Source organism: Tenrec ecaudatus, chromosome 1, assembly GCF_050624435.1.
Source record: "Tenrec ecaudatus isolate mTenEca1 chromosome 1, mTenEca1.hap1, whole genome shotgun sequence".
Classification (NCBI taxonomy): domain Eukaryota; kingdom Metazoa; phylum Chordata; class Mammalia; order Afrosoricida; family Tenrecidae; genus Tenrec; species Tenrec ecaudatus.
In genome coordinates this window covers 213,272,729-213,296,442 of record NC_134530.1, presented here as the reverse complement: position 1 = coordinate 213,296,442, position 23,714 = coordinate 213,272,729, and the positions used below count along the sequence as shown (strand labels likewise).

The window sequence follows — 23,714 nt, the reverse complement described above, 5'->3', positions numbered from 1 at the left end:
AACTAATTCTGTCCCATTAATTTTAATCAACTCTTAGATAAACACAAATATAAAATAAAGATAAAGCACACTGGGAATCAACAATGAATTATTGGAATTTAAAACTAAAGGTACATTATTATCATTAGATGCAGTTGTGTCTATTCTGATTTCCGGGACCAAATCCACACAGAGCCAAGCACTGCTTTCCCTGCACCATCTGCACTCGTTTGAGCCCCTCTGTGCAGCCCTGTGCCCGTCCATCTTGGTGCAGGTCTTCTTCTGTTTCGATGACTTGCTGCTTTAACAAGGAACGTCTCCTTCTCCAGGGACCAGTGCCTCCTCTTAAAAGATTTAAAGTATGACAGATGAAGGCTCACCAACCTTGCCTCCAAGGAGCTTTCTGAGTCTACTTCTTCTAAGTCAGCTTTGTTTGCGCTTTTGACAGTCCAAAATATCTGCGATATTTTTCATCAGCACCAAGTTCACATTCATTGCTTGTTCTCTGAGCTTCCATATTTGATGTCATTCGTTCTCAACCTTCCTAATTCCGCGACCCTTTAATATAGTTCCTCATGCTTTGCTGACCTCCAACCATAAAGTTATCTTCATTGCTACTTCATAACTGTGATTTTGCTGCTTTTATGAATGGGGCAACCCTTATGAAAGGGTCATTCTAACCCCCAAAGTGGTCACGACCCACAGGTTGAGAACCACTGTTCCATGTCAAATTTTCACATGCACATGAAACCACTGAAAGTATTATGGTTTTAGTCCTACAAACCTTTCTTCTCAAAAGTGACATCCTTGCTTTTCAACAATAAACAGAATTTGGGATGCAGATTTACTGAGTGACAATAGTCATTAACTTGTACAACTGAGATTTAAACCCTTGTCCTCAGATTTTCAATCCAAGGTTGCTTGTCCACCTCGTTATGATGCTTCCTAGGGTGAATAAATAAAATAGCCAGAAGAAATGCCTTTCCTAAAGTTACAAAATGAATACATGATCAAAAGAAATTTCATTATATCACACGTGTGAGCCCCTAGATAATTATTTCTCATTATTTATTTGGAATTCTGAATACTTGATTTCAGGGTCCCTATGGTATCCAGTAGAGCACCCTGATTTACCGGTGGGTTCTTCTTTGACTTCAAGCCACAAGTTCAGCAGTTCAAAACCACTGGCTGCTCTCTGGAAGAAAGATGAGACTTTCTATCTCCATGAGGATTTATTAGCTCAGGAACCCCAGGGGCAGGTTTACTCTGTCCTGCAGGGTCTCTATTGTTGGAATCAACTTGATGGCAGGGAGTTTGTTTTGGGGAGGGTATGTTTGGATCTGAGTTTTGTGTCTTTTACAGGATCTGTCCCTGAAGTGAATGTAAAATTCCACATACAGTCTGACCATCATTGAGATCCACAGAACTAAGAACAGATTTCTACACCTCTCTTCCCTGTAACAAAGTCTCTGAGCTCATTAAAGGCTCTTATTGCAGTGTAGGTTACAACACAGTGCTAACTCAAACTGATCTTTAAGAAAGATTAAAAAGATTATAATTTTATAACGATTGCTAAGAAGTCTAAGTGCAGTTGATTCTGTTCATCTAATCCCACATCATATAATTATCAATGCAGCATTTTCACATTGTTGGAGTCATTCTAGCATTTAGAAACTTTCTGAATGGAGAGTCTCTCCTAATTCACATTCACTTTCATGAGTGATTTTTTTGTGAATTTCTCCTAAATTTCTAGACTATCTAATGGCACAAATTATTAATGGGATAATTATAGTAACAGAGTCCTGCACCTGATCTTCACGTAACATTTAAAGAAATAACCTGATGGACAAGTCAGTTTCTCTATTATGTTCCCAAGAATTCTAGAAGGTCCTTTACAGGAGGCCCAATGCAATTTGGTCTGAGTTCACCCATAGAAGGTTGGGCTTCACTCTCAATACTAAAAATCAAGCATAAAATTATTTAATATTTTCCATATAAATCCTATTCATTTTGAAATAAGTTTCAGAGTGATAATAACTTTCTTTGCTAGGTACTTAGACATTTGTTCATGTATCTTAGGATTGTGTCTGTTTTAATATTGAAGTAATGGGCCCCATTTTATCACTATTTATGTATTTTGTTTCCTAGAATATCCAGTGCAATGATGGTATATAGTGTACTGCAAGATAGAAACAAAGAAAAAAATTAAGTGTGAAAATCCAGAAATTAAAAACAAAACTTACAAAGGCCAGAGAAAGCACCAGTATATTGAGTCACAATCTGCTTTATGCAATAATTACTTAAGATTGTAAAACTTTTTCAACACCTCTTTCAAATCATGGAGCCTAATTTCCCTCTTACTGAATGTGTGCTGGACTTAGTTTCTCACATCTAAGGTCCAGATACAGCTGAAGTTGGAATCACTATTAGTTGGAATCAACTTGATGGCAGTGAGTTTGTTTTGGGGAGAGCATATTTGAGTCTGTTTCTGTCTCTTTTATAATATCTGTATGTCTCTGGTCACTGTTGTTTTTGTTGATTGTTGTTCTTGTCATTATTATTGTTCATGTCAGGTGCTGTGGAGCCTGTTCCAACTCAGTAGGGACCGTATGTGCCAGAGAACAAAACAAATCCCTGCCTGGCACTGGCCCATCCTCCTAATCGTTCTTATGTGTAAACTCACTGTTGCAGCCACTGGTCAACCCCTCTTGTCAAAAGGCTTCCCCTTTTGGCTCCGCCACCACTTTCCCAAGCATGGTTTCCTACTAGTAACGCTTCCAAAGCAGCTGGGAGGAAAGTTGGCTGCAATCCAAGCAGTGTATGGAGGGGTCCACGTGTCCAGAAACTGACGGCTCCTCCTCAAAGCCAGGTGAGTGAGCCTCCTTGGAAGCAGATGCTCCTGCCCAGTCAAGCCATCAGGTGATTGCGGACACATTGCAACCATCTGGTCAGCTTACTGGAGAGAGTCTGGATCAGAAAAACAGCTAGCACTCTTCAGTCCTGACTGATAAAATCAGGAGAAGATGAAGGATTGTGTTTTAAGCCAATGCACTTTGAGGGGAATTTGTTGCACAGCGTTTGATCAGTAGCAAAGTATTAGGTGCTACCGCTCTCCCTCAAGCTTCAGTTCTGATGATGGGAGAGAGAAACGCATGTTCCTGTTCACACATACACATACACTATTTTGAGTGATTAAAAGGTTGTCAGCATTGAAAACATATCCAGGGTTTCAAAAACTTGGAACGCTTACTGTGATAAGCATAGAATTGTAAAGGGGTCCTAATTTACATACACAATCAGGAAAATGTTTGCTTTTTTGTGGTTATGGCTTTTCTGTGCAGTGGCAATTCATTTCACTATTTAAAAATCGATCCGGACATCATTGCAACTTACAACTGCATCTGGGCACAGGTTCCCAGCCGCGGCTCGTGCACAGTGCAGTATTTCCTCTGGTCGTCGGATAAAAGCCAGTTTTACAGCTGTATTTGATTTCATCCTCACTTCTGTGTGTGATCCTCTGAGGTTCGAAGAAACCGTTTGCAATATCAGGAGGATCACATGTGACTTCTGAAGAAAAAACCCATGAAAAGTATTTTAATGTGGGGGTTATTTATCCCAATCCAATAAAGCATGATGTAAAGATGATCACGGTGTAATGTTCTTCCTGTTATTTCTCTCCCACATCCTGACACTACATTTCCTCTCTGCTGTGTCGGTGCCCTCGGGACATGATCCTTCTACTGCTAAACGCGCTCATGATCTTCATGACATTCCATATCTGGCAGTGATCTCAAATACCCCTTCATTATCTTCACGCTCTCTCGTGCATCTGTAGTTGTCTCTATAAGTATTTACAAGAATTGTGGTTTTAGTCCACCAGACACATTGTCGTACAACACAACCTTGGCATTTGGATGTAGACATGGCAAATTAATTTTCTGAGATCAATGAAATGAATGTGGAAGTGACATGTTACACAGAGGAGGGAGATGGGAACCATTTCACAGAGGAGGGAGTGATATAAACCATTGTGTGACTTGGCATGCATTCTTCCGCATGGCTGCAGTGAGCAGAGACGCACACAGAAGAATATGTCTCTCAACTGTGTCTAAAATTAACATAACGGATAGTGTCGCCCTCTAAACTACGATGGAAATGAAGCATACAGTGGAAATACTCTGTTATTGAACCACTAGAATTTGGGTGTATGTTTTTCTTAGTGCGATGTTTCTATATTGCAATGAAGCCGTATTAAGAAAAGCAGTCCCTGAATCCTGACCATGAAACAGAATGAAGTGTCCTCTGACCGAGCCCATCTCAATGGAGAAAACCCCTACTCATTCCTCTCCATCGACTCTGCCCAATCTCAGCAATGAAAAAAATGTGGGTCTTTTTTTCTAATTGAATATCATTCCTTTTAAATACTGTGGTACAAAACTTGCATAATTGTTTATCATGATAGTGTGTTTTAATTTTGACTAAACACCCGCATAGAAACAATATTTCCACAAACTCATTAAGATGCCCTTAATTTGCTTTCTTTTTATCCCAAAGGTATTGCTCCAGTGTCACCTTATTATCCCAAGTCACTGAACACACTTGTCATCTTTAACAGTTGAGAAAGTCTGAGATCACTTTTTCCCTTGGTGTCTTAGTTTTAGGCCCATGCCTATAGTTGGAGAAATCATTCTGAAAGTTTCTTCGGTTAGAATGCATCAGCTCTAGTTTCTTAGAAAGGAAGTTCCACTTTATTTTCTGCTATTAATTTATATTAATTTATTAACATCACCTTAGTTTTAAACATGAGAAGAATCCAGACAACACATTACAGGATAAGACAAAAAAGTAATATGTGTTTAAAAACTAATTTGCTGAGGATTTCTAAAGGAAGCTGTATAGATAGGCACATAGTGGTTAGTTGTTTGCTCATTGAGCTGCCAATAAGATCAGTGGTTCAAACCCATCAGTCATTCTATAGCCTTTAAAATATTGAAAGGTTTGGAAAACCAAGGGTGCAGGAAGTTATTCTCTGTGCTATCAGGTCACTGTGAATTAGGATTTGTTACTTGACAAGACGTTATCTCTCTTGGTATGGGAGACTGTGCAATCTCCATAGAGACAGCTAATTCGGTACTGCAAAGCCAGGACACAGCTCGAGGAGAGTGGGGAGTATAATAGAAAAGTGAAAGACACATCAATGGAGGGTGTGAGGGCTATGGAGAGTTGTGACAATGTACGACTTCATAGTAATTTCATCAATATTTTGAACGTCCAAATTTTTTTTCTTCCTCCAGTTGTGCAGTAAACATTTCATAATACCTTTTAATATAGAGAAATCTATAGATAATTTCTGTTAAATATCTCTGGGGTGAGGTTGACTCCAAGCTTCTGTATAAGAAATATTCTAGCTTTTAAGAGTTTCCATGCACAGGAATAGAAGTGTATTTTATTAAAACAAAATTAAAATATTGTCATTTGCATAAGGTAGTTTGAATTCTGATAGACCTTCTCTGTGTTTAAAAACATTTGTATTTATTTTAACAAACTCACCACTAGTCAGGTGATTATGAACCTTGTAGAAACCCTATAGTGGAGAGTGGAACTCCTCCTGTGGGAGAAGCTTATGGGAGCAGAGAGGATCCTTTCTCCCTTGCAGAGTGACTGACGGTCTCACAGAGGTGGCCTTATAGTTAGTATTGATACTTAAGGAAAATCCCCAGTTCATGTAATTTTCACTCTTCAATATATCTTTGGATCAAAGAAAATCATGTGAAGTATAACTAGACCTTAACATTTAGCACAACACAAACTATTTTAAATAAAGTCATTGTGCACTTCTTTTATCTCAGGCTAGCCAACACTATATTAAAATATCGTGATTGTGTGTATGTGTGTGTGTGTGTGTGTAAGAAAGAGAGAGAGAGAGAGAAGTGTGCTATGCTCCATATGTTTTGTACCACGAAAACTAGCGTTAGTAAAGGAATGTGACTACCATTTTTTAATCAGCACGTGTAATAACCCAGATATAAGTGTAACATTTGGTCAGTCCTAGAGTTCACAGAAATCAGTTGAGACTATTCAGTTTTATTATCCTTAATTGTTTACATAAAGTCCTTAAGTTTTAGTTGTATGTATTTCATATGTCAGCCTCAGATAATACATTTCGTGTTTTGTTTTCAAATGAAGGCTAGCTTCTCAACTCCAGATCGTTATTTTTCTCAGGAATCTGAAACTGCTGTTTATTCTTTTCCTCTCTGAAGTTGTTATCCATGCTCCCTCATACAGCCAAGAAAGATCCTCAAATTTTAAACTATCCATGCCAACCTTCTGATGTCTTATGCCCATTCATCGCTTCATGCACCAAATCATAAAAGAAAAAATAATACTGAAATCTCCATTTTTTCCTGCCCATTCTCCAACCTATTGCTTTCTCAGATGGACCACTTTCTTCACACAGGCACCATTCTGACAAAAATCACAAGTGTTGTTCTCGTTCTCTTTAAATCCGCTGTTGTTGCCACTTTATCAATCCAGCTTGTCAAAGGCCTTCCTCTTTTTCGCTGCTCCACCACTTTACCAAGGGTGAGTTCCTTCTACTGAGACTGGTGGCTCCTATTAAAGCCAGGTGAGTGAGCCACCTTGGAAGCAGATGCTCCTGCACAGTCAAGCCGTCAGGTGATTGCAGACACCTTGTAACCAGCTGGTCAGCTTACTGGAGAGAGTCTGGATCAGAAAAACAGCTAGCCCTCTTCAATCCTGACTGATAAAGATCAGGAGATGATAAAGGTTTGTTGTTTTAAGCCAATCCATTTTGAGGGGAATTTGTTGCACAGTATTTGATCAGTAGCAAAGTATTAGGTGTTGCTGCTATCCCTCATGCTTCAATTCAGATGTTGGGAGAGAGAAATACATATTCCTGTTCACATAGACACATACACACAATTTTGAGTGATTGACCAATTTAGAGCATGTTGCTATGTTGACTACACACCTGCATAGAAAACAGTATTTCCACAAATTCCTTCAAATATCCTTAATTTACTTTCCTTTTTGTCCCATGGTATTGTCCCAGAGTCATCTTACCTTCCTCAAGCCATTAATTCATCTCCCATCATTAACAGTTAACAAAGCTCAAGGACAATTTTTCCTTCAGTCTTTGTAGATTTATTCCTGAGGTTACTGGGGAAGTGATTCACACAATTTCATTAGGTAGGCAGCATCATATCTAGTTTCTTAGATATAGTGTACCACTTTATTTTCTATCCACTGATTCTAATTTATTAACGTATCATCTTAGTTTTAAATATGAGAGGAATTCCATCCCACAAATTATAGATAAGAGATAAGACAAAAATGTAAGAAATATTTTTAAGTGAATTAGCTATTAATGGACTTCTTAGGGAAGGTAGGGAGTCGCTGCTAGCTTACAACTTGAGCTGCCAATCATATGGTCCGTGGTTCAAGCCTACCAATCGTTCTGCAGCCTTTAAGAGATTGAAAGGTTTTGAAACCCAAAGGGGAATTTTTCTCTGATTATTGTCCAGAAGGGAATTAAAACTTAAAGTGCAAATTTCTGAAAGCCTTGTGGCTAACTGAATGGGAGAGATCCATATTTGTGCCCATTGCAGTGAAAGCTGACTCCACAGAATGCAGAGACTACGGAACATTACCATTGATATCACAGACAAGTAAAATCTTGCTGAAGGTAATTGAACAGTGGTTGTAGTAGAACACCGACAGGTTGCTGACAGAAATTCAAAGGTAATCCTGAAGAAACCACGGCATGGCATATGCCATGACTGATGGCAGATGGATATTGGCTGAAATCAGACTATCAGAAAGATGTTTACTACTGTTACATTGACTGCACAAAGCATTTGACTGGGTGGACCACAGCAAATGATGAAAATATTGAGAAGAATAGGAATTCCAGAATACTTCCTTGGGCTCACGTGGAAACAGTCCTTGCACCAAAAGGCAAATGTTTGATGAAAACAAGGCAATATTTGTGGTTGAGAGTCAGGAAAGTCATGCATCAGGCCTGTATCACTATAATTAATCAATCTTCATGCTGAAAAAACAACTCAAAAAGTTGGATCAAATAAACAAAATGCTGCACTATTATTGAAGGGAGCCTTATTAGCCACCATTGCCATATGATGGCACCGTCTTCCTTATTGAAAGCAAGGAAGATTAGAAACATGTTCTCATGAAGATCATGGGTGCAGGCTTCAATGTAAAGAAAACAAAAACTCTCACATCTGCAGCAGCAGCATCATGACGAACAGAGAGAATATTGAAGTTGCCAAATATTTCATTTTGCTTGGTTTCACAATCAATGCTCTTGGAAACAGTAGGCAAGAAATCAATGTATTGCATTGGGCAAATCTGGTTTACAAGACTCCTTAAATTTGTTACAGAGCACATATGTTGTTTTCAAAAGAATAAGGTGCACCTGTTTCAATCCATGATATTTTCAGTAACCTCATATGCATGTGAAAATATGACAATGATTAAGGAAGAAATGAGAAAAAGTAATGTATTTGAATATTTAACTTGATGTTGACCAGTAATATATTGGAAGTATTATGGGCTGTCAGAAAAACAATTCAGTCTTGGAAGAAGTACATCTAGAGTACCCCTTAGAAATGCGGACGGTGAGATGTACCATGAACATTGGACGTGTTATCAGGAGACTCTTCTGGCTGGAAAGGACAACATGCATGGTAAATAGATGGTCTTGGACAAAAGGAGATGATTGTAAATAGGCACACTAGTTGTCACAAGGGATTCAAACATAACAAGAATTAAGAGGATGGCACAGGACCAACCTCTGTTGTGCTCTGTTTTGCATAGACTCACTTAAGTCAGAACCAATGAATTATAGCTCACAACAATAGCAAACTGGAAAGGAAGAAGCAAAATTAGGATCAGATCCTATACATGGAAAATCCCAGGACCTAACCAAGAAAATCCTGGAATTAATTAAAAAGTTAGGCAGAGTTGCAAGACAGAAGATCAACAATCAAAGCCCAGCTTTGTTCCTTTACACCAGAAAGCAAATCCTGAGATGAAGATTTTAAAAAATATTTCCATAAAAATTGCCAAAAAGCAAACCTGCTTGAGAATGAAACTAACCAGAGATACGGAAGATTTGTGTAAAGAAAACTACAAAGATGCCTCCATATATGGAGAAATGTAGAATGCCCGTGGATCGGAAAACTCGATAGTATGAAAATATCAGTGCTGCTCAACAATATGTAGCGACAGTGCCGTCCCATCCACTGCACCAAGCAGCCCTGGTGGCGCACGGTTGCATGTTGGGCTGCTAGCACAACGTCATCTGTTTGAAGGGTTTCTGCAGAGTGCAGTTGGGGTGGGGTGTGGGGTGAAAGTGAGCAGATGCCAAGGGCGCAGGAAGAAAAAGAAGGTTTTGGAGCTGATTGAGGCTGCAATTGTACAGTACTGCTCGATGTGATTGAATGAAAAAAAAATGATGTGATGTCTGTATTAACTCCCAATAAAATGTTTTTTGGGGGGAAAAAAGTTTGTGAATGACCATCTAACATGCAGCTGTTAGTCTTTCCTGACCAGAGTAAAAGCAGTGAAGTAAAATGATGAACTTACATTAATGATTAATTCAAAGGACTAAAGAACCAAATGAAACTCAGCTTCCATCACCTGAGACGAGAATTTGATAGTGGATTGTTACCACTACTTCTCACACTAAGAAAAATTGCAATAGACGATCCTAGACAGAGTGGGAGAAAATTCAGGAATAAACTCAAAGACCATGCTTACTGGTGTACCAGAACCTCGGGAAGTCCCCGGAGGCTATGGCACTTGGCTGTTCTCCAGCAGGATCTGAATTGACCTCAATGGCTATACTTTCAATGAAACAATTTTCAGAATTATAAGAACTACTATTCCAAGGTCACACACTTTCCTTAGAACAGTCCGAATAGAAGAGCAGAAGGGCAGCATCTGTCCTGGGAGAGAGCTCAGCTGGTAGGAGGGGATAGGAATGAAAATGTAATCAAAGCAAGGAAGTGAGAAGGGGGCTGTCACATCATGGGCACTGCAATCCATGTCACACACACACAATATGAATGAACTATTCTACTGAAAAACACTCTGCTTCGTTAACTCTCACTCAAGTCACAACTAACGCTTTCTTTATATCAATGAAGCCCATAAGGAGACCATGTCATTGCATCTTTTAGAGCAGTGGTGTGGAGGTAGGTTAAGTGGGATGTGGGGCAAGGTGACTCTCTCCTGTGTTTTAATCATCTCTGTCCTTACAGTAAGACTGGGATAATGGTCTTGAGAGCACACTGTCAAAATCATCGAGTACACCCCAGACCCGTGACTTTTAGTTTGTGTGGTTTATATCTCATTAAACTGAATTGAAGAATGACTTGTGAATAATTAGAGTTTAATATTAATTGCTTAGAGTTTTGTAATATGAATTACTTCCTAGAGGACCATATTCCGTGCAGCCTCCTTGATAAATGAAATGAAAATGCCAAAAAATGGCAAATTAATAAGAACATTCTAAAATTTCATATAATAGGAAGTCAAATAATACAATTGTTACACTGGAACAACAGAAAAAATAGTTTAAAAAGCTGCTCTGAAGAAATATAAATTCATGAAGTGAAAGCATACTCCTAAAATCTTAAGCAGGGAACATACACATGATGCTAATCCACGTTGAAATCATCAAATCATTTAAATTTAAGTACATAATAAGCATGTGAAATATAAGAAACATAATTCGCAACAGTCCAACAACAAAAAATACTTTTCTTTACTGGGATTAATTGGAATGATGATTCAGAAAACTGCATTGGTCAGAAGAGGGGGTACCCCGCAAATGGAATTTTTTGTTCAAATCTAGGTATGTAAGTCTTTTTGCAAAACACCCCATCACCTTCAATGTACTCTTCGTTACACTTGTCAAATCTGCTATTCCATTCTTAGAATCATTTTTCAAACTCATCTCTTTGGATGGCTGACAGCACCTCCCTCACTGTTTGCTTCACCCCTTACTTCGGGTCGATTTTTCCTGGCCAGTCAGCATTAGCAACATACATTTCTCAGTGGCCCTTCTCATTCTGAAATCTTCCATTAAAATCTTTGACCTGATCTCCAAGGTAGTCCAGCTATAACTTCCCCATCTCTTCAATGGTCTGTCCTCGGTCCTTGAGCACAAGTGCATGGATCTTGTTGACATTTTCAGTCATTTGGGAATTTGACGGATGTCCAGAAGATGTTTGTCATCATAGACATTTCACCTTATTTTGAAAGGAGAAAACCACTCTTACACTGAGTTTTTCCCATAGTGCTGATCTTATAACCCGAATTCAACATCACAACAGTTTCTGCATCATTTTTCCCAACAAGGAAACAAAATTTCACAGCTGCATGCTGTTCTCTTAAATCAGCCAGCAAAAACGAGGTTTGAGCGATGATACTGCTTTAACAAAAAAAATTCACTGTGACCATAGAGAACCTTCCTGGGTGATGCCACTGGGTGCATTAACTCTTAGTGAGTAGCCTGATGCTCCCCTAGTATGAAAAATGCATACTACGACAGCTTGCTCAACCCAGCGCTATTCTGGTTTTTTGAGAGCATGCGCAGTATGCCAGCTCTACTTTCTTAGATATAGTGTTCCACTATAATTTCAGCTATTAATTTATACCAATTTATTAATATATGATTTTAGTATTAAAAAAGAGAATGATGCAGACCCACAAATTATAAGATAAGAAAAAGGTAAGATATAATTGAAAAAGTATTAGATATTTAGGGACTTCTGAGTGAAGTGTATATGGAACCTGGTGGCTAGTTGATTAGGCATTGAGCTGTCACTCATAAGGTCAGAAGTTCACACATGCCAGACCCTCTGAAGCCTTTAAAAAATTAAAGGTGTGGAATCCCAAAGGAGCAGTGTTTCTCAATTCTATAGGTTCACTAGGAGTTAGAACTATTTATATGGCAACAGGTTTTTTGTTGTTGTTGTATAGGATGCTAAACAATATATGATGACACAGCCTGAGAAAAGTGGAAAAAAACAAAGAAAATTGAAAAGGAACTTATATTGAAGATGCAAGGGCATAAGAGGGTCACAAATATAAGGCTTGATTTTCATTCATATTTTAACAATTTTTCTTCTTTAAATGATGCAGTGAGCATTTCAGAGCACATTTTAATATTGAGAAGCCAATGGGTAACTCATTTTATTTGTTTCAGTGGTGATGGTGACTCCAAGCTTCTTTATGAGAAAAATTGTAATTTATTCTTTTAAGAGTTTCTATGCACATACAGAGATGATGGTGCATCTTATAACAGGCTGGAACATTTTAATTTGAATAAAGGTGCTTGAACTCTGACAGACCCATTTTGAGTTTCGGAACATTCGAAGTCTATTTACTGCACCGAATGCACAACTAGTCTGTCACTATGACTGACAGTGTCCCTAATGGCATAGTGGAGCATATCCTATGGGTGTTTGAAGCTGTAAATCCTTGTGGGAGCAGAAAGTCTATCCTTTTGAGTCTCATTGTGTAGAGCGGCTCGTGGACGGGGTCAGAGGGGCTCGTGGTGAGCAAACACATAACCCGCTCTGCCAGCAGGGCCCCTTCTTTATTGCACAGTCGCTCTTGTCTATGGCTCCATGAGGAGATAACAACTCAGACCTGCTGCTATTCACTTCCTCATAAAGTGAAGCGATGCTTGGGGAAATTCCAGGATGATGTGCTTGCAGTATTCAAATAAAGCTTTCGATCAAAGGGTTAAAGTAGAACTTGACCTAAATATTTAAGATAGCACAAAATTATTTTTTTTAATCATTGTGCATCCCTTTTATCTCACATTCGATAACACTCCATGTAGAACCCTGACTTTTGGGGCTCAGTAGATTAAAGAGTGATGTATGGTATATGTTCTGTATCTCAAAAAATACATCTGATAGGTGGAAGCTGGTGCCATTTTTTGGAATTAGCAGGTCAAATATACCCACAAACAAATCTAACGTCTGAGGCTCCAAATTGTGTGTTGGCCATTTTAATAGCTAGGGAATTCTGCTACATATCACAGACCGCATTAAACAGGTTGATTAGCATGACATGGAATACAATTTAAATAAGGAAAAATGGAAGCCATAGAAGTCTAACAATCACTTGTAATGTAACAGAAAAAATGTAGTATTCTCAATAATTTCAAGAAATACATTAAAACCCCTCAAAAGTAAACCAAGAAAACTACTGATGCAAGTCCTAAATTAGATACAGTATTTGCCAATAAACATGAGTATTTTATTGACTCAGTTGATGATAAGCTAAATGCATATTAACACTTTAATGCTGTAATATTTTATAACCAATTTGTAAATATAAAATGTAATACCAATCATTTGCGCACAGTTAGAGCAGCAAGTCCCTAAGAAACAGTTCTGAATCAATCACTTTCACTGGAACACAGCAAACGTCAAAACTCACTCCAAGTCATATATTTTTAAACAACACAGACATAGCAGAAATATATTTTTAAATTAACTTGAGAGAAATAATTTAGTGATTTCAATGTCAATTTAAATGTAACTCACTTTCATAAACATGTAATATACTCAAAATAACTGTATTTTTTCTAAAATCTTATGTAGACTCATTTAGTGTGCTAAATATCAACCCCCATACACACTTGGATAGAACATCGAAAAGTGTCCAATGGCAAAACAATGCATTTTGTCAGGTTACATATGTGCCAGTCTTATCAAATTACAAACCTTCTGAGATCTCACTGAGATGAAGGCATCTTGGAGAGGGGGCCCAGCCTTGCTCTGTACATGTAATGGCAGTTTCTCCACTCTGGAGACCAAAACCGGGATTGCACTGAATAGTTACAGATTCACGCTCTATATAATACTTTTGTGACTTATTAAAATATCCATTTTCCACTTGATACAAATCACATTTTCCTAAGGAAAACAATCATAATAAATTAAAAACACAAATTTAGTAAACATATTGATATAAAAACTACATTTGCAATATTTACATTCCAATGTGTCCTAGTAGACAATGAATAATGGACAGACGGTAATGTAACCATAAGATGTGTATTAATAATATAAATTCAATGTCTCCTTTCTTAAGGTTTTATAATCTAAATATGTACAAGTATAGTTTAGAGATATTTTTGCACACTTCCAATCTTTATTTCTCTTGTAACTTTTATAAAGAGTTAATCAGAAGAGAACAAATGTATTTTGGTTGTTTTACTAAAACCACTCTTTCGAAAGCCCCACAGTACAATCATAATCACTTTGGTCATTTCTATCTCCACTTATTGAAAAAGACATACATTTATAATTTTAAAACTTTACTTACTGAGGCATGGGACTTCTGGTGTCCAGCCTTTGCTTGTGCACATTATGTAATCCCCAGAAGAGTATGAAGGAGTCACAGAACTCGAGTCACAGTAGTAGAAGAAATATTTTCCTATTGAGGCTGGAAAATATGATCTATACCTAGCCTCATTATATAGAAATCCATGTTTTATTTCTGGAAAATCACAAGACTTCACTTGAAATGAAAAAATACAATAGTGTATAAATATTTTATCTCAGTAAACTATCAAATACAACAAAAATTTTCATTGATCAAGTATTTTGTCTGATTACTGTAATCACACCCATCGATTGCATTAGGATTCCAGAGCAACACAAGTCTTAGGAGTTAGAACATAGAAGCCCTGAGGAAGTCTTTGCTAAAGAGAATGAAATTACATTTTCTGCATCCTATGGAGTATCAATTCATACACAGGCTCTCCGAGAAGAAAACTGCAGAGATTCCTTTAAAGGGCTCTCCTTGACTACACATATTCCCACCTGTGTTAACTAAGTTATTACCCTTTTGCTAATTTTACCACTCAGCTCTGGGTCTTAGAGTATTTCTTCCCCACCTACCCTAAATCAGAGTATTGACTTTCCTTTCCTAATATAGCAGATGAAGAGAGAGACCTGTTTATTTAATGAGGAAAATTAGACAAGGGGTATTTCTTGATACTCAAATAGGATTGTTGGAAAATTTTAACTTTTTGTTCCTAATTGTCATTCTATAAGTAGTGTTTCCTTAATGTTCTAGAAATTACTTATTTAAAAGGAGGCACAAATAATCATATTTCATTGCATTATTGTTACTGTTCTAAAGATAATTTAGTAAATGTAACTCTACACTTCATTTGTTACATGAAGTTTAATTCTCCCAATACCAAATAAGGAGATATAATATTTTTAAAAAACAATCAATCCTCAGTCTGGATCATCTTGCTCTTTCCTCATTTACTGACCTGCTTTCTTTTCCTTTGCTCAGATAATTTTAAAAGTAGTTTCATCACATGTGTTGTGCGATAAAAGTTTCATTATATTCATTTCCCAAATGTCTATTGATCAGAAGTTCTTGAATGACACCTTCTCCAAGTAAAAAATTTAGATTTATATTCAATTCACTCTGGAGTAATACATTTCTACATTTTTAATAGTATCCCATGATGCAGATTAAAATTCTCATGTTAGTGTTATTTTCAGAAATCTCCTAGTTTCTATTTTCTCTACCACCTTTTAAAGTTATGTATTTTTCCTATTACCCTTTCATTTTTCATCACGATATGTTAAGACATATGTCATTGCTGGCGTTGTTTAAGTCTTTCTATTTTAAGAAACGTCTGCTTAAAAAAACAGTGAAATTGTTGATTAAATTATAGAGCAGAGATGTGATCTCCAGTGGTCAGAACAAGCATGAGTGTCTACGTCCTTATCTGGATTAATAGGATGTGAATGGATAAAACTTCAGACTGCAATTTCAATTCAAAGGGTATAAAGAGGACTCATGTTTTAAAGTATTGCTATTATTATCACAGGCTTGCGTCCAACATAATTCCCTGTCATTTGGGTGCACTTCAGTCTTCTGCTGTTTTGTTTTCCACAGGTTTCCTTGAAGTGAATGCAGTATTTCGCTCTTGCTGATTGGCACCACTGATTTATGGTTCCTTGTTCCTTGTTGTGACATTGGAAGTGATCTCACTGGTATTTAAAGTAATACCAAGGTCACTCAAGGTGAACAGGTTCCAGCAGAGCTTCCCATCTCAGAACAGACAATGAAGAAGGACTAGGCTGTCCACCTCTGAGGAATTCACTCTTAAACACCTTATGAATAGCACAGCACCTTCAAGTAGAGTAGTGGAAGATGAGCCTCTCATGTTGGAGTCTTTCAAAATGACTGAGGAAGAACACTCAAATGAAGCTGACCATAATTATTGGTGATTGGAATGCAAAATTTGAGAAAGAGGAAGGAGCCTTTAGAAATGGAATCTTGGAAAATATGGCATTGAGGGTATTTGTGAGATAGAAATTGCATGACAGAGTTTTGAAAAATTTCTTCATTGCGAATACTTTTATCGAACCACACAATGGGGACTATGCTTGTGGCTTTCTCCAGGTGGAATGCACAGAAATAAAGTTGACTATGTCTGTGGCTGCAATCACGGAAAAGCTCAATGTGAGTGGGAAAAAAAGAAAAGGGTCAGAGCTGACAGGGGAGCAGACCATCAATGCTTCATATGGAAGTTCAGGGTTAAGTTAAACATAATTGAAACAAACCCACGAGAGCAAAAATATTGCACAGAGTATAAGCCACACAATTTTGGGCAGTATTTTCAAGAACAGATTTGAACACTTATGACAGAAGACCTGATGAGCTGCAGGTGGACATCAAGAACATCATTCATGAAGAATGCTCTAGGTCATTAAAAAGCAGGAGAAAAAAGATCTAGTGGATATCAGAAGAAACTCTGTAACCTGCACTTAAACAGCAAATATCAATGGGAGAAATGAAGTGAAAGAACTTAGTAGAACATTTTGAAGAGCAGATATAGAAAACACGTTGAAGTATTATAATGAAGTGTGCAAAGACCTAGATTTAGAAAACAAAAGAAGTATAAGACATTCAGTGTATTTTAACTGAAGGAATTGAAGAACATATTCAAACTTCAAGTTGCAGCACTGAAAGATTCAATGAACAAAATATGAAAGGATTCCGAAAGCATCAACTGAAAAATGGAAGAAATAAGAGAATTAAGTACCCAAAGAACTGATTCACATTCAGCCATTTCAAGAGGTAGCTTATGATCAAGACCCAGTGGTCCTGAAGGAAGAAGTTCAAGCTGCACCAAAGACATCAGTGAGGAACAAAGCTCCAGGAATTGATGGGTTACCAATAGAAATGTTTCAACAAAATGATCAAGCATTAGAAGCTCTCACTCACCTATTCCAAGATATTTGGAAGACATTTTCCTGGCCAACCAAATGTAAATTCCATATTTTTACCCATTTAAAGTGCAAGTTATAGAATAACATAATTAATTTCACATGTAGGTAAGATTTTGTTGAAGATCATTCAACACTGCTTACAACATTACATTGACAGGGAGCTGCCAGAGGTTCATGCTAGGTTCATTAGAGGTCATAGAACTTGGGATATCATTGCTAAAGTCAAGAGAATCTTGGCTGGCAGAAGAGAATATTGGAATAGTTTACATTGGTGGTTTATTGACTGTGTAAATTCATTAAGTAGTGTGCATCATAACCAACCTTGGATAGCATTGAAAACAAGAGAAGTCCCAAAACTTCATCATGCTCATGCAGAATCTCTACCAAGAGGCAATTCTTCCAATAGAAGGGTTACAGGGAGGAAAAAAGCCAGTCTAGGTGCCATATAGCTCCGATAAAACATATAACTTTCCTCTAGTTCTTGAATGCTAACCCCGCCCCCACTATCATGCTCCCAATTCCACTTTACAAACCTGGTTAGACGAGAGCACGTACAAGGGTACAGATAAGAGCTGGAAGCATAGGGAATCCAGGAGAGAGAAATCCCTCAGGAATAATATTGTGAGTAGCATTAAAAGGAGGACATGGGGAAAGTGAGGGGGAAAGCGAACTTGATCACAATGATATACATATAACCCTCTCTCAGGGGAACAGATAACAGAAAAGTGGGTGAAGGGAGACATCGGGCAGTGTAAGACATGAAATACCAATAATAATTTATAAAATTTCAAGGGTTCATGAGGGGGGATGGGGGCAGAGGGAGAGGAAAAATGATAATTTGATACCAAGTGTTCAGAAAGAAATGTTTTAAAAATGATGATAGCAACAAATGTACAAATGTGCTTGACACAATGGATGGATGGATGGATGGATTGTGTTAATAGTTGTAGAAGGCCACAATGAAATGTTTTTTAAAAAAGAAAATAGAATAAGGGAATCATGCACGGTTATAATTATGAGAAATATTCATCAAGCCATGGAGTTTCACTTATGCACGCTCTATTATGAGCGACTAATGTGAAGAGCTAGAGTGCGTAAGGAAGAGCATGGCATCAGGATTAAAGTAATGCTCATTAGCAACCTTTATCATGCAGATGGTTCCATCTTGCTAGCTGAAAGCAAGAAAATTTGAAGCACTTAGTAATGAACGTCCAAGACTATAACCTTTCATATGGTTTACCACTCAATGTCACGAAAATAAAAGCCCTCACAATGTGCAAAATCCTGGTAAATGTAGAAAGATTGAAGTTTTCATAGATTTCACCTCGCTTGGAGCTCCCATCAGCCCTGAAGAAAATGTCACTCAAGAAGTCAAGTGATGTGTGCTGTTGAACTAATTTATTGCACAAGAATTCATTAAAGTGTTAAATGATGAAGAATGTCACTTGGCGGACCAAGGTAGACCTAATCTAAGCCATGGCATTTTCAATAGTATCAAAAACATGTGAAAGTTTGACAAAATTTGAGATAGGCAAGATAAGAAATTATGCGTTTGAATCATGGTGTTTGGAAGAATAGTGAAATTATCAGGGAGTTTTGGAAGAATGATAAAATCTGTCTTGCGAGAAGTACAGCTGTTATGCACCATAGAAGCTTGGACTATGAAACTTCATCTTGTGTACATTGGATATGCTATCCAGGTACACCAGTCCCAAGAAAAGGACATAACTCTTGGCAGAGTAGAAGGTCAGCCAACAAGAGGAAGAATCTAAAGAAGATGAGTTGGCACCGTGGCTTCTATGATGAGCTCAAAGTAGTAATTGTGAGGGATGCTCACAGGACTGAGTAGTGTTTCAGTCTCTGTGACTCAGGGCCCCTTCAATGGCACATGGCAGCCCAACAACCAATCTGTGCAAGTGCAGTGGATTGCTTACACCAAAGCCCAGGATCTGATAGCTCTCACTGCTAAATTCCATCTTCTTAGAGACAATGAAGTGGAGAGCAATATTTGAAAATGTGGAACCTGCCTACTTAGATTCTCTTTCGTGATCCTTGGTGTATTTCCGCTAGTGAATTCATTCTGCAGTTTCCTAAACAAACGCATTTGTAACAAAAATGAGTAACAGAGCAGGGATAAAACAAGGTCCTGAACCCAATTTTCACATAACATTTTTAAAAACCTAAAATGTGATCTTATAATCAAATTTTTATTGGGTTCACAAGGATTTCCTAAGCTACATTATTGAAATCAGGTAAAATTTGTCCTGACTTGATCTATAATTGACTGAAATAAATTATAATTATTCTACATTTTCCTTTAAATTCTTTTGCATGTAGAAAATTACTTCATAGCTTTCATTCTTGGGGGCTTTGCTTTGGAAAATTTGGTGATCAGGTCTGTTTTAATTGAGTTAATTGGCCTTTTTAACTTTATTTTTTCCCATCATATAACCAGTGTAATTCTAGTACATTTTTACAATGTACTCGGAGGTAAAGAGGAAAAACAAACAAGATATTAGAGGAATAAAATCCTTGAAAATTGTAAAGGAAGCATCCGCAAAAAAAAGAATCCTACATTGGGTATCAGTTAACTATTTGTAAAGGATTTTTCAAATGCCACAATTTTTCAACACCTCTATCATCCAGTTGGTGCAAACAAATTTCCTTCAAACTTGAGTGTGTACATGGTTCTGTGTCTCACGTCTAATAGACATGCATGGCAGAGTGACAGTGTGCCATAAGAGACAACATGGCTTCCTCTGCTCTTTCTCAGGTTCTTATTAGGAGGACAGTCACTGCCATGCAAGCAATTAATGGAGGAGCGCAAGAGGCAAGGCATGATGTTTCTTCCAGAAAGCCACGTGAGTGAGCCACCTGGGAAGCAAACCCTCCAACCCAGTCAGGCCATTAGAAGACTGCAGCCCCGTTCAACACGCTACAGGGTCTGCATCAGCAGCACCAGCAAAGCCATCCTCAATTGCTTGATACAGGGCAATTTTGAGATCATGAAAATGAATTGCTTAGAGACAATACTTCTAAAGAAAATTGTTGTACAGCAATGGATAACTAGTAACTTAGGCTTTAGAACAATTAATATAGTATAAAATATATTCCTATACACATATGTGTAGAATGTTATCCTTTGGGAATTTCCCAAACCAATTTCTGGAATCTTTAAAGCTGACTTCTCTGTCTTGAGTGTGCCCCCCCCCTTCTAAAAACCTTAATAAAAATAAGAAGAGTGCATTATTGATAGTTTATTGGTATAAATGCACTAATTGCAGAGACCTGTTTCCACATGCTTTCTTTGGAAGAAACCCATGAATGTATGAGCTGGAGCCTTAAAGCCACACTTTGTATTTCCCTCATATTATTTCTATGTAATCTACTGGACATAGAAATTATACAGCATGAAAGAATTTACTATATGAATCCATGACACCGTCATCATAATGAAGACAATGAAATTTGCATTACAAAATTTAAAAGTCCCCTGACCTTTTCCAAGTCAGAATCTAGCTTTTCATGTGCTATGGTTTCTACTTAAGATTTAAAGAACATACTCACATACCTCAAGAAGAGGAATTCACTGACTTCACATTGGAACACAAATAACAAATAATATGTAACAAAATGTATATTTTAACCTTTGAGATAAATGTCTTTTTTAACTATGAGATAAATTTCCCCTAAATATATATTTCATCACTAACTTGCAATTTGGAATATTCATAGCCACTGAACAATTCAAGTACACATACATGAAAGGGGATATATATAAAGTGAATTTAATACGGAAGCTGAGTATTTGAACTTACCTTGCTCCTCTGCCCAAGACACCCACAAGGTAAGAATGACAATGGTTGGAAACAGCATCTTAGAAGTTCTTAATGATCCATAAATATACATATTACAGTAGTGCTGGTTTGGCTTTGAAAGCAGTGTTATTAGCTGTGATCAAGGATGGCCCTAAATTAAAGTGAACTGCAATTCAACTAAACACATTGAGGTCACTAAGTAAATGTTAATGTTCAATCAGTTTTGCAGATTTTCTGAGTAATTTTTAACTAGGCTTTCACAACCATATCTGCAATTGAATTAGCTCCAAAGATCATATAAAATACAAATTTTAGTAAACTATCTCTTGATAATCGGACTGTGCTTAAGGCAGTAGAATAATATGTGACTGGCCCTTACAATCCAAGGCTTATTCCTGTTGCTTTCCTCGGTCCTGCATTTCCTTTGACCCACTGCATCTCTTAGAAGGACACTGAAAATCAACCAGGGTATTTGCACGCAGCTGACCAACCTTTGTACATGAGGTTAGGGAAGCAAACTGATGGTTTTTAGCTGACAGTTGACCCCACTAGCTAGTGCCAGGCTTCCAGCACATTCTTAATATTTAAATAATACGTAATTAACATGCCTTGAGGAACCTTTTCATAAGGCACAATATATCCTGACACATGCAAGGCCTTCCCTCTGCTGAGGAACTACCGTACAAGCCTCACTCCCCTTTAACTCGACTGCCCTCTCACTCGACAGGGACAGAGCTGGGCTTCGGCCTGCCTGCTGCGGGAATGAGGAAAAGACCCTCTGCAAAAAGGTCTGAACCCAACACTCTGAGAACTGGCTTGTGAAACTCCTTACCCTTGAAGCAAGGTCTTGGAGAAAAGCCTACTGTAAGATTGTACTCTGGTGTCATGCTGACGCATGCTGAGAAATCCTAGTGCAGGACTGTGCTCAGAGACAAACCTGAGACATTTTGAGACCTACTGACCCAGAGCAGCAGGTGTGAATGATACTGAAATGATACATGCGACCCCAGGATGGCCTGAGTAATTAATTAGAAAGTTGCTCAACCATCTGCAGAGTGAGAACCCTATCCAATAAAACCCAGAATTTTTCCTCTGGCTAATGCTACCTACCACTCACTTCAAGAAGGAGCCCTCTTTTCCTCCAGAGTGGAGTGCATCTTATCTACACTTAAAGTGGTTCTTTCTCACCCGATAGAGGTACTCACTTCATTCTTTTTGAAGTGACTCTAGTCATCAATTCATGTGGCTTAACTCTTTGCTGCTGTGTGTATGTGTGTGAGTCTAGCTTATCTCTGGACAATCACAAATCACACACATTTGGACTTTGCTAGTTCTCTGATGGATGACAGCCCTGGACCTGAACTTCACATCACTGACTAATTAATTGATTTCATTTTTCATATGCAGGAACATATGTAATATTCTATTTCTCATGTTGTTATTGCTACATGTCTTTGGGTTGGTTTCAACTCATAGTAACCCTGTGTACAACAACATGAAGCACCCTGGTCCTGCTCCATTCCCACAATTGTTCTTATGTTTGGATCCATTGTGGAAGCCATTGTGTCAATTCACCTCATTGGAGGTCTTCTGTTTCATCTACCCTCTGCTTCACCAAGGGTGATGTTCTTCTCCCAGGACTGGTTCTTCCTTGTGTCATATGCAAGGATGTAGGTATAAGTCTACCTTCCTCGCTTCGAAGGAGACATTTGGCTATCTTTTTTCCCAAGGCAGATGTGTTCACTTTTTTCTCCAGTCTGTGGTATAGTTAATATTTTTTGCCAAGATATTAATTCAAGTATGTCAATTCTCTTTGATCTTCCTTATGCATTATCTAACTTCCATATGCATGTGGGTTAAGTCAAAATGCTTTAGCTCAGGTCAGTCACACCATAGTAATGAAAGTGACATCATTGATCTTTACATTTTAAAGAGATTTGAGAAATGCAACACACCGTTTGACTTCTCAACTGCTACTTCCAAGGGAATTGTAGATATAGTTTCATATAAATATCTTTTCCCATGAATAATTGCTTTTGAATTATAGTTACAATTATATATATAATATTATTATAAAGGTGAAGGAAGGAATACAGTAATAAAAGTCAATTATAATTAAAAATTATTTATAAACCAACTGATTTATTTATCTTAGCTATAATAAAATTTAAGAATTGATAAAGTTTGTATATAACCTACTTTAATACTAATAACATGTACATATTCAATATTAAATAAAAAACCCATCCGCTTGAATTATAAAAGGCAAGCAGAAACAAATTTGTGAATAAATTTAAAACCCTGTAAAATCCATTTTTCTTAGATTTTTCACTAAATGGACACCCAAGTCTTTGTGGGTGACATGGCCATTAGCATTTAAGCATGAATGAGTATTCTTTTTTTTATTTTTGAGGAGGTATGAACTTAGAGTTGTTAATCTGTTTGGAAAAAATGCGTGGCAATTGTGAATAAAATTACAGGAAAAAAGGAAGCCCCACTAAGGAACATTCTTCCCTTCTGCACTCAACCTCTTCTGAAATCATTTTTGACTACATTGACAATTGTAAACAACAGCGATGCAGTA

At 37.5% G+C, this 23,714-nt stretch overlaps 1 protein-coding gene across 1 annotated transcript in view; it reads right to left on the bottom strand.

Annotated features, from left to right (window-relative positions):
* Positions 1–21,188, bottom strand: part of LOC142439425 (complement factor H-like) — an 86,165-nt gene extending 64,977 nt beyond the window's left edge. Inside the window, exons 1-3 of the mRNA XM_075541774.1 lie at positions 21,131–21,188; positions 14,374–14,568; positions 13,770–13,961 (exon numbers count right to left, since the gene is read on the bottom strand). Of these exons, the coding sequence (XP_075397889.1) occupies positions 13,770–13,961; positions 14,374–14,568; positions 21,131–21,188 (445 nt within the window). The remainder of the gene's footprint in view (positions 1–13,769; positions 13,962–14,373; positions 14,569–21,130) is intronic.
* Positions 21,189–23,714: the final 2,526 nt, after the last annotated feature.